At 47.2% G+C, this 14,910-nt stretch overlaps 1 protein-coding gene across 1 annotated transcript in view; it reads right to left on the reverse strand.

The window, feature by feature from the left end:
- COLGALT2 (collagen beta(1-O)galactosyltransferase 2) overlaps positions 1 to 14,910 on the reverse strand; it is a 46,825-nt gene that overhangs the window by 7,203 nt on the left and 24,712 nt on the right. The window contains exons 2-5 of the mRNA XM_027723475.2: positions 11,144 to 11,254; positions 9,589 to 9,706; positions 8,191 to 8,325; positions 4,439 to 4,643 (exon numbers count right to left, since the gene is read on the reverse strand). Coding sequence (XP_027579276.1) covers positions 4,439 to 4,643; positions 8,191 to 8,325; positions 9,589 to 9,706; positions 11,144 to 11,254 — 569 coding nt within the window. The remainder of the gene's footprint in view (positions 1 to 4,438; positions 4,644 to 8,190; positions 8,326 to 9,588; positions 9,707 to 11,143; positions 11,255 to 14,910) is intronic.

Below are 14,910 nucleotides of genomic sequence, written 5' to 3' on the forward strand. Positions count from 1 at the left end.
GATTTCATTGCTCTGTGGCTACGTAGCCACAATCAAACTTGTGCCAGGACCTCAATCCCCAAATTTCTGCTTCCTAAGCAAACAATTCAAAACCATTCCAGTGCCATTTGCTGTTCCGCCTGGCTCCTGGCTGGCAGCAAGCAGCCTCTCCCATGAAACCAATCCCAGCTTGCTCCCTAACGAACCCTGCAAAGATATGAACTGACCGGGTGAGGAGGAATGGCTTGCCACTGTCAGAGGGCAGGATTAGATTAGGGATTAGGAGGAAACTTCTCTGTGAGGGTGGGGAGGCCCTGGTACAGGTTGCCCAGAGAAGCTGTGGCTGCCCCATCCCTGGAAGTGTCCAAGGCCAGCTTGGACAGGGCTTGGAGCAACCTGGGCTAGTGGAAGGTGTCCCTGCCCGTGGCAGGGGGTGGCACTGGATGAGCTTTAAGGTCCCTTCCAACCCAACCCGTTCTATTCTTTATCACTGCTTCCTTTTGCTTTGGCTAGAAAATAAAGACAACACACTTTCACCTGTGCTGGCAAAGGACTTTGATGAACATGTACGACAACCATCTTAGAACTGCTAAGTCTACACCAAACATGGTCCTTTCCTCTCCAAGACTATTTTTTACTGTGCCCTGAAGGTTAGAGGAAAATCCAAGAGAGAGACTCCAGCAAGGAGAACAGATGCTTTCAAACAGAGGTGATAACAGAACATTCTTCTACTCAAAAGCTTTTGCAACTGCTTTTTGGAGGGGGGAAACAAAGGGAAGCTGCAAAGCCTCTCCTAGGAGCAGGTTCCTTTGCAAGGAAGAGACCCACCCACTGCCTGTTCACTGGGAGCATCCCAGCATCAGCAAAAGGCTGTTCCCTCTGGGATGACAAGGATTTGCTCACCACTGGCTGTAACTGTGGCAGCACTGGGCCTGATGTCACATCCAGCAACACACTCAAAAGCCACATAGAGAGAAGCCAAGGAAAGTATTTCTGTTGTTCCTCATCGAGTTCTGGTAAGGTCCTTTATTATCTAACCCCAATCAGAGCTGCTAGAACCCACACAACCGGCCAAAAAAATGCCTTTCTTTTTCATTTATTTTTTTTTTTTAATGGAACAAGGACAACCACCCCCCTCCCTCTAGGAAATAAATGAAAAGCAGACACTACCTGGTGTGCTGATGCTTTCATCTATTAGTTTCCCTAATCCCTGGTATTTTTAGCAGAGTGGAATTGTCGGCACTAATGACCCCAGTGTTTCTCTCATTTTAAGTTCTGCAAGTAAATTGCTGGCTATGCTACTTGCCAAAACACATTCAGCTGTCAGCTGCAATTTAGGTAAATGGCAGAATAAAAAAATACTACCTGCTGACATTAATGGGTTTGGCACTGATCTAATCAACTAATCTTATCTGGCTCACTGATCTCTGTTCTTACCTTCCGCTGGCTTAACACACTTAATCTGTGCAGATTCATGCCAGTATTCCTGTTCTTTCTGGGATAAAAGTTACCATATAGGTAAAGCTCCCATAAAATGGGGAGGGAGACTCTCTCTCCAGCTCTCTTTTATAATAAAATTGGATGATTGCTACGGAAAAACGACAGGTTTTTGCATTATTATTATTACATTTTATAAGCAGTGGCCAGGATTTGCAGCCATGCCCTAAACCCATAATTAAGGAACCTAAATTTCCTCCACATCCCTGTGACTGGACCTTCCTGCTGGCTGCTCAATGGCTTCAGAGCCTCAGGCTTGAAAGGTAGCTCAGGAGATCACAGAATGGTTTGGGTTGGAAGGGGCCTTAAAGCCCACCTCATTCCACCCCCTGCCAGGGGCAGGGACACCTTCCACTATCCCAGGTTGCTCCAAGCCCTGTCCAACCTGGCCTTGGACACTTCCAGGGATCCAGGGGCAGCCACAGCTTCTCTGGGCAACCTGTGCCAGGGCCTCACCTCCCTCAGACACAAGAATTTTTTCCCAATATCCCATCTAACCCTGCCCTCTGACAGTGGGAAGCCATTTCCCCTTGCCCTCTTACTCCAGGTCCCTGTTCAAAATCCTTCTCCAGCTCTCTTGAAACCCCTTTGGGCACTGGAAGGCTGACCAGCCTGGCTCAACACTCCTGTGAGCACAAGGGGCTCTACAGAGTACAGTGCTGGCAAAAACACACCCACACTGAGTTTTACTGAGTCAGGACTTGCACCACGGGCCACGTCCTCTCAGCAGAAGTGGGACCATCTCTCTGAAGCATCACAAAACAGTTGCTTCCAGCAGTAGATTCCCTGTTGAAAATCAGTGGCTTGACCTGAGGCATTAAGCCCGGTACTTGCCCTCAACAAAAGCCAAGATTATTTATGACTTCAGGGAACTGAAATTACTCCAAAGAGAAGTTTACCTCAAAGCCCACACATTTTTCACATTTCTGAAACATTCTGTCATCCTGTATCCTGGGTGACAAAACTCAGCCCAGGACACGAGCCAACAATCTGAGCAGATCAATGGGTCAGACAGCTGAAGCAAAGCCTTTCATGTCATGGGTCGGTCCTGGAAAAAGCTAAAGTGCTCTAGGATGGAAGGAAAAAATGATGAGTTTGAATCCCTGAAATATTTCTGAAACAGCTGGAGCTAATGCACTGCACTTACCACACTGGTGGGATGCTGCATTTCTGGCAGAGCTGGCACAGGGAAGAAGCGGGGGGACAGTCTGCTCTGCTATCCAGCCTTAAACCTCAATTCTCATCTGGAGCCAAGATGTGGCACCTGGGGACATGGGTTAGTGGTGGGCTTGGCAGGGCTGGGGGAGTGGTTGAACCTGATGATCTTGATGCTGTGATTTTATACCGACATTCTGACTCCGAACGTCAGGACCACAGAACTGCTCTGCAAGTTCACGTCTCACCTCTGCCTCCCAAGGACTCCAATTGCAGCTCTTGCTGCCTCTCCTCCATAATTTGTCTTATTTGATGCTCCTCATCCTCTCAAAGCTGATTTTAAAAATGCCCTGCTCAGTCTGCCAAGAAAACACCATCTTTTTTGGTGCTGTCAAGACCTTCCAACCAGAAACACCCCTAAAAGGGAAGGTACAGACAGCTGGTGGCTGCTGTGCTGTCTGGGAACGGTGGGAAGGCAGTCACAGCCCGCCTTCTCTGCAGAACAACTGCCAACAACAACAACAATCCTTCTTCCCTTGGCTTTCTCTCTGCCTGGCTGTCCCCCAAAGAGCAGCTTTTCCTGCTTACCTTAACTTCTCTTTCACAGAGGACAGGTAGCACCAACTGCACATCACTCAGGGGACTCATACACAACTTTTTCCTGCTAATTCACCTCAGCAAGTCAGCAACCCAGTCATGATCTCTGAACAGAAGGCATTTATGGGTGTCACTGAGCTTCCACCAGTCACTTTTTCCTTATAATGCCCCAAACTGTGCCCTTTTCAACACAGCAGGCAAAGAACACAGTTGGCCATCACATTAATGTCCTTCTTGGGAGTTCCTTTCAGCTGCAACACTGTGTCTGCCAGCCTGGACTTTGTTGGAGACAGAATACTCACAAGATCCACTCTCCGAAAATAAATGGGACTAAACATCCTCACCACAAGTACAAACAGCAGCAGCAACAGGCACTCAAGGGACAGTGATGTCTCAGAGACACCTGGAGCTCTCTGCAAACACCAACAGCCACTCCAGGCACAAGAAGAGGACATGGAGGTTGTGACTTGGCTGAAAAGACCCCTGTATTTCAGGGCTAACTGAAATCCTCCCACTGTCCAGGAGAACCTGATTCCAATATTGGCCAGAGTGATGTCCTTGCTGTGCCCCAGGGACCTCAGTGCTCTGTGTTCTCCCAAAGTACCCCTGACACAACATGAAGCACAACAGAGATTTTACTGCTCTCATACCAGCTCTAACTGGCTCTTGCCTGCAAAAGATTTCTTCTCCCTGGAAGTGTCCAATCCAGGTTGGACGGGGCTTGGAGCAACCTGGTCTAGTGGAAGGTGTCCCTGCCCATGGCAGGGGTTTGGAACAAGATGAGCTTTAAGGTCCCTTCCAACACAAACCATTCTGTGACTCTGTTCTTTAAGAAGAGTCTCTTGCCCTCACCCCTTTCCTCGTGGATCTTCTGGAAGTGGCAACTTTAGATACTTCACCTACAGACTTCACAACACCTTCTCTGTTTCCCTGCTGTGACACAAACCATGGGTGGAAGCCACACATTTTGTCTCTGAAATATTGCCCCCAGGCCAAGAACAGCTCCCACATCCTCTGAAGCCAGCTGTAATCCAAAACTGCCTTTCCAGTCACTTGCTGCTGATTATCCCTGACCAGATCCCAAAGAGGAAAGGGAACAGTGTCTGAACCCCCCACTGAAGTTAACACAGGACTTTTGGCCTGTGAACTCACAGTAGAGGTCTCTGTGTCTCTACGAGTGAATCCTCCCCAGCCAAAGCTCCAGACATACCTGCTTGGCGACTGGAGAAGGCAAAGACCATGATATCATCAAAGCTCCAGGTGTAATCCTGGTGGGGGGGGTAGAACATCAGCTTGGTGGAGGCCTCCTTCCTCAGGTCAATGAGGAACGTGGAATGAATCATGGGGACAGCAAAACAGCCCATCCTCTTCCATTCCCGAATCAGGGGATATTCCAAGGTCCTTTTGTAATAGCCCTGAAATCACAAAGAGGGAGTTGCTCGAGAGATTCCTGTTTCAGAGATGCTCCTTTGCAAAAGTTCTCACCCTGAGCTCTTCCCAGCAGAGGTGCATCAGGGCTCAACTCTCAGCTTTTTCAGCATCTCCCATTTGAAAAGGGCTCAGTCAAGTATTTAGAAACAGTCTCTATCCCAAAAGTTAAAGACTGACCTTCTCTTTCCTTTTTAGCAGTTCTTGGAGACCCAAAACTTTCCACTGCAAAATTCCCCTGCAATGGACCTTCAAACCTCAGACTATATTCTCCTGGCTCTCCAAAAACCTCTTTTTTGCTCATAGACTCTCCAGCCTGATCCTTGAAGTTGCTGAGCCTGAGCATCCATGATGTCCTCCACGTTTATCAGGCACAGATATGTCTCACAGAACAGGAGCTGCAAACTAATTCTGACCATGACCTTAAAAAAATGGTTTGTGTCACTGCAGTGTAAGAATCCCTGCTTCCCCCATCCCGGGGCAAGTAGGTTTAAAATTCACTCCTGAGCCTGTCTGGGGGAGGCACTTCAGTCAGCTCACGGGTAATTCCCTGTACCCAGGAGTTCTGCCAGCCTTCCAGCACTGTGGGGTGCAACACCCACAGTCTGCACCTCATATGGCTAAAGCCATCAGATTTGGAAATAAATGCACTAAATTCCTCCAGAAAGAAAATCCTGAAACACCAATTTGACATCTGGATGGCTGAATCCAGAGCAGATTCCGGGCCTTACAGAAACGATGAGTCACTAAAAGAAGTTAGAGCTCCATTTATAGTATATTTTCCATAAGCATCCAGGCAATGGCTGAGCAAATCATGGCAGAACCACTCTACTCTGAGCTGTGCAGAAGCATGTGTGGTGCATCTGCCTGTTTATGCATCTGTCACCCTCCCCTCTGCCCTTCAGACACCTTCTGACCACACTGTGAGGACCAGAAATCCCAAACACAGCAATCCCGACTGCCAAGGAAAGGAGCGTGCGGGTAGAGACCTGAGCAGCCAAAGGAAGGGTTAACACATCCAACCTCTACCAGACATCCAAGAATGCCCACAGGTGACAGACTGTGGAAACTAAACTTGCCTCCTCCAGTCAGTCGCCCTGGAGTGTTGGGGCTGTTCACTGCTCATAAACCAGGGGTAGTCAAGAAAGACTCCAACTCCTCCGTGCTGCTGCCGTGCTCTCTCTCCCAAGGTTTGCTCCGTGACAGCTCAGTGTCAGGCTGTCTGGAGCTGGCTTTGGCCTGCCGTGGCTCAGTGCTGGAGGGAGGCTGTGTTTCAGGGCATGCTCCAGCTGTTATTCCCTCCCCAGGTCCCCTGGGAGAGCAGGGCTGAGCACACGAAGCCCTGGGACTGTGCACGGAAACAAAATGCAGCAACTGAGAGAAAATGAAAAATAAAAGAGCAACTTTGCTGTTCACTTGAGCAGCTTTTTTTTCCACCAAATTCTACAAGACGCACTTGCTGCAAGGTTTTTCCCTCTACTTTTCTCAGCTAATGCTGGAAACTCCCCACTGGGGAGGCAGGGCTGAGATCCACTGCAGCCTGTGGAGCAGTGCTGACTTACACCAGTGGAAAACACGGCTGACCCAGGACTTAGCCTTAAAAACCTTAAGGACACTCAATACCTTCGCTAGGAAATTTATATCTTCCTTTTAAAACAAAAACTGAAACAAGGAAACACACCTCCCCACTCCCCTTTTCTTATCTCCATATTTACTTCCCAAGGATTTGGATAGTTCGGGACCTTCTTCTGCTATTTTTATTCAAATACTTAGTCTGAACTGTGGAACTCCCTGCTATAAGATAGTGTAGGTGCCAAAAAATAGATTCAGACAGTGATTTTTGGAGAAGAAAAAAAATCTCTGAGAGATTTAAAGACAAGTATATTCCTCAAAAAAACAGAAGGGGATTGCCAGAGGATACAGAAGTAATTTGGGCAAGTATCACTCACTTTTTTTGCATCTGCAGGGAATTGTCACTATCAGATGGACCTTTCCTCTGACCCAGTACAGTTGTTATGTTTTCATCCTGCTTCTGATTCCTACTTGTGTCCCTGGTAACACTGGGAAGTAATAATGATGTTTTGTGCCAGATAAATAGAGGAAATGGGAAAATTGAGTTTGCTCTTTATTTCACTCCAGCAATAATAACAATTAGAGTCAGATTAGGTCTCTGGAATAAAGCAAGAGGGTAGGGAAGGGCAGGAATGTGGAACTTGCCCCAGGGAAGCTCAGGGATGCATATGCAGCTCAGGATTAAACACATTTGTCTATGCAGTAGCTTTATGAATAAGGAAGCAAGACTCAGGCATGGAATTAAGAAGGAAATCCTTAAGCTTTCCAGGGCAAACAGGGAAAAATTTTCAAGAGAATACACACTCTTTTGCTATTCCAAAGACACACAGCTTAGGATCTTGACTCCTCAAAGGATGACAATACACAGGTCAGCAGCAGACTGGAGAACAGGTCAAAAAGCTGATCTCACTACTGAGGCTTACCTGGGAGAAAAGGCATTAACTACGGTCCCCATTTCAGGCTGAATGTTTTGTAAAGCCCATCCAGAGCTTTATCAAGAATATTTCAAAGGAAAAAAAGGCAAAGAACCACTGTGACAACAGATCTGCCTTCTATTCATTTGATTCTCTCAGCAAAACCCTTTTATGGACAAGGTGACTGTACTGGGTTTGGTTGTATGCAGTTGATTTTCTTTAAAGCTGCCTGGATAGTGCTGATTTTGTATCATTTGTTTGGGGTTTTTTTTCTCTTTACTCATTAAATTATCTTTATCTCCACCCATGAGGGTTGCTTTTGGGTTCATTTGGGGTTTTTTCCTGCTTTTGCCTTTCCAATTTGCTCCTTCATCCCACTGGGCAGGATCCAGCAAGTGACTGGGTGGGGACTTACCCACTAGCCAGGTACACACCACAGTGATGTAGGTCAGCTTGTAAAGTGACAGCTCAACCTCATGACGGCTTTAAAATAATGCTGTTTCTACCATACAATATTTTTGTGTCTGACACTTTCTGTGGTTTGAAAAGGTAACATGAAACTGATTTTTTAGGCTCAGCACCAGTACCAGTTTTACATACACACCTCAGCACACACACTCCCAACAAGGTAAAGGGTGTTTTTAAACTATATCTGTTTATAAGTGAGAAAAATAACTTATACACAAGAGAGCTGTGGAAAGAAAAGCAAACTCCTCTCGGATTAGCATCACTATACAGGAAAACTAGCCCAAAATTACGCACCAAGAGTTTTTAAGGCCATTACAGAAACACATGGAACCACCTTAAAAAAAATTCTGGTCTGCATATCAGTATTTTTTGTGTAGATAGTGGAATTGCATCACATGTCAATACCACCCTTGCACACCTCAGAGCTGCAGTAGCTTCTGATCAGGAAGACACTACAGAAGCAGATGGGAAAGTCCACAGAACAGAAAAAAAAATGCCCATTGCTCCACAGATACAGGGCAGGAAGCCTTTGAGAACACAGCTCACACAGTCACCTAACACCCTTCACAAGGTCACTTGCCTGGGGGGTGATGCCACACCAGAAGTTGGAGTAGAGGGAGCGAGATTCGAGCATCGGTGCCACCAGTGTCTTGTTTTCTGCTATCAGCAGGTTCAGGGTTTGTGGGTTGGTCAGTAAATTATCTGCATCAACAAACTAGAGGAGGAAGAGAAGACATTCGTTAACAGGTGAAATGATATGCTTCCCCTGACACTTCCTTGGGAAGGAGGCAGCCAGAGGCACATGATCAGCAACAGTGTGGCCCAGGGCAGTGACTGTCCCCCTGTGCTGGGCACTGGTGTGGCACCTCAAATCCTGAGATCAGTTTTGGGCCCCTCATGACAAGAAAGACCTTGAGGGGCTGGAGCGTGTGCAGGGAAGGGAAGGGAGCTGGGAAGGGGTTGGAGCAGCAGGAGCAGCTGAGGGAGCTGGGGGGGCTCAGCCTGGAGCAAAGGAGGCTCAGGGGGGACCTTCTGGCTCTGCAACCCCCTGACAGGAGGGGGGAGCCGGGGGGGTCGGGCTCTGCTCCCAGGGAACAAGGGACAGGAGGAGAGGGAACAGCCTCAAGTTGCACCAGGGGAGGTTTAGGTTTGATACTGGGAAAAATTTCTTCCCATAAAGAGTTGTCCAGCATTGGCACAGGTTGCCCAGGGGAACGGTGGAGTCACCACCCCTGGAGGAATTTAAAAGCCATGTGGATGTGGCCTTGGCAGTGCTGGTTTAATGGTTGGATTCAATGATCTTAGAGATCTTTTCCAATCTATACGATTCTGTGAGTCAATAGCTGGCAAAAAAAAAAACCCCAACAGTGAGCTGGTGGGTTTGGCTTCATAGGGCACACTGCTGGTACCAGCAAGCCCAGGGGCACCTGCCCCTAGGACACGCAGTGAGATGGGAGAAGATGTGGAGCTTCCCTGACTCCACACAACGTTACACCAGCACAGGGACAAGGGAGCTGAAAGGGAAAACAGCATAGCTGAAAATTCAGGACAAGTTTATTCTGTGAAAAGGATCAAGAATGACTCAAACTGGCCTCACACCCTCGCCTTGCTCAGGGGCTGTGGGAACATCCCCATTAACTGCTACTGCAGTGACCAAGGGCAGCATCTTCCCACAGCTGCTCTGCAAAACTACTCCCTTACATTTCATCAGGTGGGTTTCAATCTGGGGGACCCTTGCAGGTACCTCCCACCACCAGGACTATGTTCAATCCTGATGCCCATGGAGAAAGCCCTGAGCTTACCCCAGGACTCACCTCCACAGCTGCAAAGTCTCTGGCTCACCAGATCAAGAAATGACCCACAGCATCTCCATTTGTCTTTAGATGCAGAGAAAACTTTTTGACAGTCCCCAGTATCCAAATGACCACCTGAAAAGCTTTTGCCTGAAGGCAGTTAATAAGTCAAAGCCTGTATTTACCAGGATGTAGTCTGACCACTTCTCCCGTGCAGCACGCAGGGCAGCCTGGCGCAGCTTCATCACGTGAGCGAATCGGGAGCTTGGCCAATGTTTTGGACCAATTTCTTCTGGGTAAGATCTAGAAAAGGAAAAAAAATTGACTGCAAAACATGTCTGGGCCTTATTACACCAGTCAAAAAAAAAAAGAGAGAGAGAGAGAGAGAGAGAGAGAGAGAGAGATCCCTTGATGCCTTCATGCCAAAAGGAAAACAGCGTTAAGAGTCACCTCAGGCAACCCAGGAGAGGTTTTGAGGGAGAATGATTCCAAGTTCTGTGCTGGCATGAGCACAGAGGGCACCAGGGAACAAGCAGTGCCACAGTGTTTCCTGACAACCCAGCAAAGCAGCACCATCCAACCCAGGAACTCCTTCGGCAGAGGGTACCCCCCAAAATGAACTGCAGCTGATTTACCCTGTCTGACCCTCTGGTAGAAACTCATCTGCCCTCTGGGCTGCAAATCCAGCTCCCTTCAGCCCTGCAGAGTCAACAAAGCTGAGATGTGAAGATGAAGGCAACCCGGATTCCATCAGGGTCTGGGCATTATTAGGAACTGTTAACACATCCCAGGAGCAGCTCTTAAGTCTCCAAACACCCACCACCCAGCCCCAGGAGCCCCATCGCGTCACCACGGTTGTGTGCGTGGCTCTGTTCCCAGGGTCAGGTCCAAAAACAAAGGCTTTGTAACAAAGATGTAAGGAAACCTGGGAATAGATCCCTACGTGGAATAAAAACGCAGGACTTTGAAACAGCGCCTGTATAAGCCAGGGAAGGAGCTAAGAGTTTCAAAAGCTTTTGGCAGAAATTAAAAAAGCCAAGTTTCACAGGAAGAAAACTCAATTCCAATGAAAGGATTAAAAATGTCAATAAACCCAGCATTCCCTGTGGATTTATACCACAAATACCCAACCACTGCACCGAGGACCTTGAAAATAAAAGCAAGCCTAAAGGAAGGGGAAACTGATGTAATTTTCCTTGATGGAAGAAATAGAAAACAGAACAAAACCAGGAACAGCTGATCTTAAAAATAAATAAAAATTAAAGCAATAAAACCCCAACACATCATATTTCAAAGCAATGCTCCTGCAAATCATGCAAAGGCATAATATACTGAATTAAATCTAGTTCTCTGGCTCAGCACTTACTGAATAGTTGATGTCTCAGAGCTTTCATACATATTACAGGAACAGGCTACGATTTCTCTGCTTCCTTGCAAATAAAGCATGATAGTTTTAATTCCCTGTAGCTCTTGATGTGGTTTGTTTACCACGCAAAGAGAGCAGCTGCAGATGCTAAATAACTGAACGGAAAATGCTTTCTTCAAAGATTTGCAGGAGCTGCTTTACTGAAGTCAGAGATCTCTTCACAGAGACCTTACCTTACCTTTTTTTCATAACAACACAATTTTAATGGGACAGACCTCACAAAATACATAATCCACATTTTAATGCTTGGACATCTAGTACAACTCCTGCTTTGGAAACAGCAAACCAGGTGAGCCCCTCGCTGTGGTACTCACTGGGGTTCCTCCATTGGTCTCCACTCCACATCGTGGTAGAGGTGCTGCACGTTCTTCAGCCACTCCCTGAGGATTGCTGTGGTGTTGTCAACGTTGTGGTCAGTGGCTGCCCTGGGAAAGCAGGGGCAAAGGAAGCATGTTAACGCAAGATTTAAGTCCTTCGCCTAAATCCCTGTTTTATCACTGGAAAAAACAAGACAGGCTGTTGTGGTTCAAGCCCAGCTGACAACCAAGCTGCTCTCTCAGTCCCCCTTGCCCTGTGAGATGGGGAGGAGAATCAGGGAAGGCAAAAAACCTGTGGGTTGACATAAGAACAGGTTAATAACTGAAACGTGCTGATAGAGGAGGGAATGTTTTTTCCTCGGGGTTGAGCAGCAGAGCTGCACAGACTGGAACAGGAGGCACAGATCCACAACTCTGACAGCAACCACGTGGAAACGTTCCCAAAGGAGCCACAGGCTCCTCTCTGCCTGGGATCCTCAAGGCTTCAGGTCCCAGGGTGAGCAGGCCAAGTCACATCCCAGCTGCTCCTCCCCAGCACGCCTTTCCCTGGCACCGGGGCTTTGCACACCCAACCCCTGGTCACTCACACGGCCATGGCAGATTCCACAACAAACTCCCATCAGAGAAAGGGCTGCTCGTTTTTCCTGGGTGGAAGGCAGGACAGCAGAGCACAGCTCAGTAGGCTCCACTGGGAATTTGTAATCCCTTCGTATTCCTCTGGGAGCATAAATACTCCTAAGAGATCCCACGGAGACAGTAAAGATAGTGTGGAACACATCCCTCAGGGGAGGGTGCTGGAAGCCCCCTCAAGTGCTATAGATTTCCTGTTGCATCCTCCAGCTCCAAAGACACAAAGGCACTTCTCAGAGCATCCTCCACCCTGCTTCAATCCAGAGCTACCCACAGTCAGGTGAGGGCACACAGAAGGGACAAAGGGAGTTCATCCTAAACCCCAGAGCTATTCCAAAGCTTTATCAGGAAAATACCTCCACTCCAAGTCAGCGTATTATCCTATAGATGAAAACCAGGGCATGAACCCTTTTTAGTTCAAACCACTGGAAGATATAATTCCCATGAAGTTTAGCCTGCTTTAAATTAAAAAAGAATCAAGAATTCAGATTTTCAGTTTATTTATAATCAGAACACCATAATCACTTAAGGTCAGGAAGACTATTTGTTGAATATTTATTTATTCCTATTGAAACAATAAATAATGAGAGTTCAGTAAATGAAGAGAGGTTGGTTCCTGTGTCATTAACTGCTCTCCTGTGACAGAGCAAAGCCGGGCTTAGTCATTGCTTTTGATCAAGACCCTGGGTCAGACTGCACTGTAGATCTAGTCTGCAATGATGTTTAAACTGGACTAAACTAGTCGTAGCGCTGACTTGGTATAAGTCCAACTTGCTCCATGTATTTTTGGGATGAAGTTCATCCCCTTGAGCCCCTTTTCACATACTTCCTTGGCCTCCCACACCCACCACGGTGTTCTGCTCTCCTCCCACGCTCCAGCTGCACAGTCAGCAAACAACAGCTCCAGAATTCCTAAAATACCAAAGAACTGTGAAAATGGCTTTATGTTCATGGTCATCACTGGAGCTGCAGTGGCACCAAGAAGGTCTTGCTATACAGTAGGACCACACTGCAATTAGGTCGCACACAAAGCAAAGATGATGGTGGCCACCCTGATGAACATCATAGCTCATCCCACAACAACATCTTTGCCAGGTCCAGACTAACCTTAAGGATCCTGCAAAACCTTAAAGTAAGCACACAGCTCCCATAGAGTCGGGTCCACATGCCTCTTCCCCCTCAGCAAACCTCATCCCAGTCCTTCTAAGCTCACTGGGGACACATGAAGGGATTTGCTACAGTCTGGGGAGGGAAAGGGGAAGCTTCAGCTGCCTACATGTCAAATTAATCTCAGTTTTATGTTGGCTGCTCCCATCTCAGCCAGGAGATCCCTCTCCATTCAACTTTGTGCACACACAAGCCCAAAATGTATTAGATGGGGAGCTGTTTGCAGGGATGTGCACAGGAAATCCAAATCCAGAGCTCACAAACAAAACACAAACTTCCTTGACAATGTAAAAACGTTGAGCCATTCAACCTCAGAGAAAATTATTAACGTGATGGAAGGCAGTTCCTCAGTCGCTCAGAGTTGCTTCATGAAGCCCAAAACTGACTGGCAGAAGAAGCTTTAAAGTGGTTGGCAAAGTTACAACAAGACCTTCTTTGCTGCCCGAGGCACAACAAGGGGACTGAAGGTTGCTCTTCCCATCACACCTGGAGTTCTCCATCCTGCTCCTGGTAAGACAACAGGCCCTTGACAAAATTCCCCCTGGAAGACCCCAACAGCTAACGTCCTCCAGCCAGAAGTGAAACACATGAATGGCAGGCTAAAGCAACCTCCAGATCCACCCACAAGGAATCTGCTAGAAGAAAAACGGCATTTTCCAACCCAAACTGTTCCATGAGTCCATGATTTTACTGCCCAGGCTGCAATGGTGATACATAGAAGGTAAATTCACATCCCAGCAGACCTTTCGAAGACATTGGTGAGACAAGGCTCTGGCACAAAGGACAGACTGCTTTCTCCAGAAATATCCACCCAGCAGCAATTCTAAGCCCAAAAGTTCTCAAAGGCAATAAAGTTTGTTCTGCCCTGGATGAAACAAGCCCTATGACTAGCAATTTGGCAAACCTTTGTTTTTCCCAGCTTTAAGCCTCAAAATCCAACCCAACCAAAAAAAAAAAAAACCAAAAACCAAACCCAAAAAAATAACCCAAGCCATTCCCAAAGCAACTACCACTATTAGTTCCAGAATAATTAATTTAAGGTCAAACAGAATCAGCACTGACTCCTATTGTAGTATCTGAACCAGCCCACCTTTCCTCTCAGAAAAAAACCCAGCACCTTTGGTGTTTGCAATAGCACTGTATGGAAAAACAGGCACATACTTATTTTCCTCTTTTTTTGTTTAATGACAACCCCTGCACAAGAAAAACAGGCATATAAAAATGCAAGCAGGACTTCTCACTGGCAGCCAGAGCTCCTCAAGCCATGAGAGGCACATCAGGACACTCCACATTATAAACACTTCTATAACAGACACTTTGTGGGACCTCAATGTGTCTCCTCTGTACGTCCCACGAGTCAGTTTGATGGTGAGAGTACATTCATAAGAGATGTTATCACCTCTCCTCTCTTGCCTGTCCTGGAAAACTGTTTTTACTACATCCTCTGATCCTTACTGGTCCATGATCTGCACTTGATAGGGAGAGGAGAGTGGATCCCTGCAACCCAGCTCGGCTCAGCTCACTCAGACACAGCTCAGACACCAGCATGGTCCTTAGGCTAAGGCAGTGCCTAGATTTTTTGGTGCATCCTTGGGAAGCAGGTTGGTGAGCACAGCATTCTTATTCAAGTGAGAGCCTATCAGCACTACCGTTGACCTGGCATCAGGTTCAAATCATGGGTTTTGAGTGCATCAGTTGGAAACATTTGTGCAGACAAGCAGCAGCAGCAGGAGCTTCGAGAAGATGTGTCTAGTGCAAGGGCACAGGAAGAGGAGAGGTGAGGTGGCTGGAGGAGCACAAGTATTTCCCATCATTCCCATACGTTTCACCATCTTCATGGCTCTCTGCTGGATTCACTCATGTTTGTTAACATCCTTCTTCACCAAGGGGGCTCAGAACCAGACGTGGTGTTTCAGATGTGATCAAACATACCCTGAATCACTGCCAAAGGTTCTTTCCTTCCTAGG

The sequence above is a fragment of the Pipra filicauda genome, unplaced genomic scaffold (genome assembly GCF_003945595.2).
Source record: "Pipra filicauda isolate LSUMZ 115617 unplaced genomic scaffold, ASM394559v2 scaffold185_size1782982_pilon, whole genome shotgun sequence".
Lineage (NCBI taxonomy): Eukaryota > Metazoa > Chordata > Aves > Passeriformes > Pipridae > Pipra > Pipra filicauda.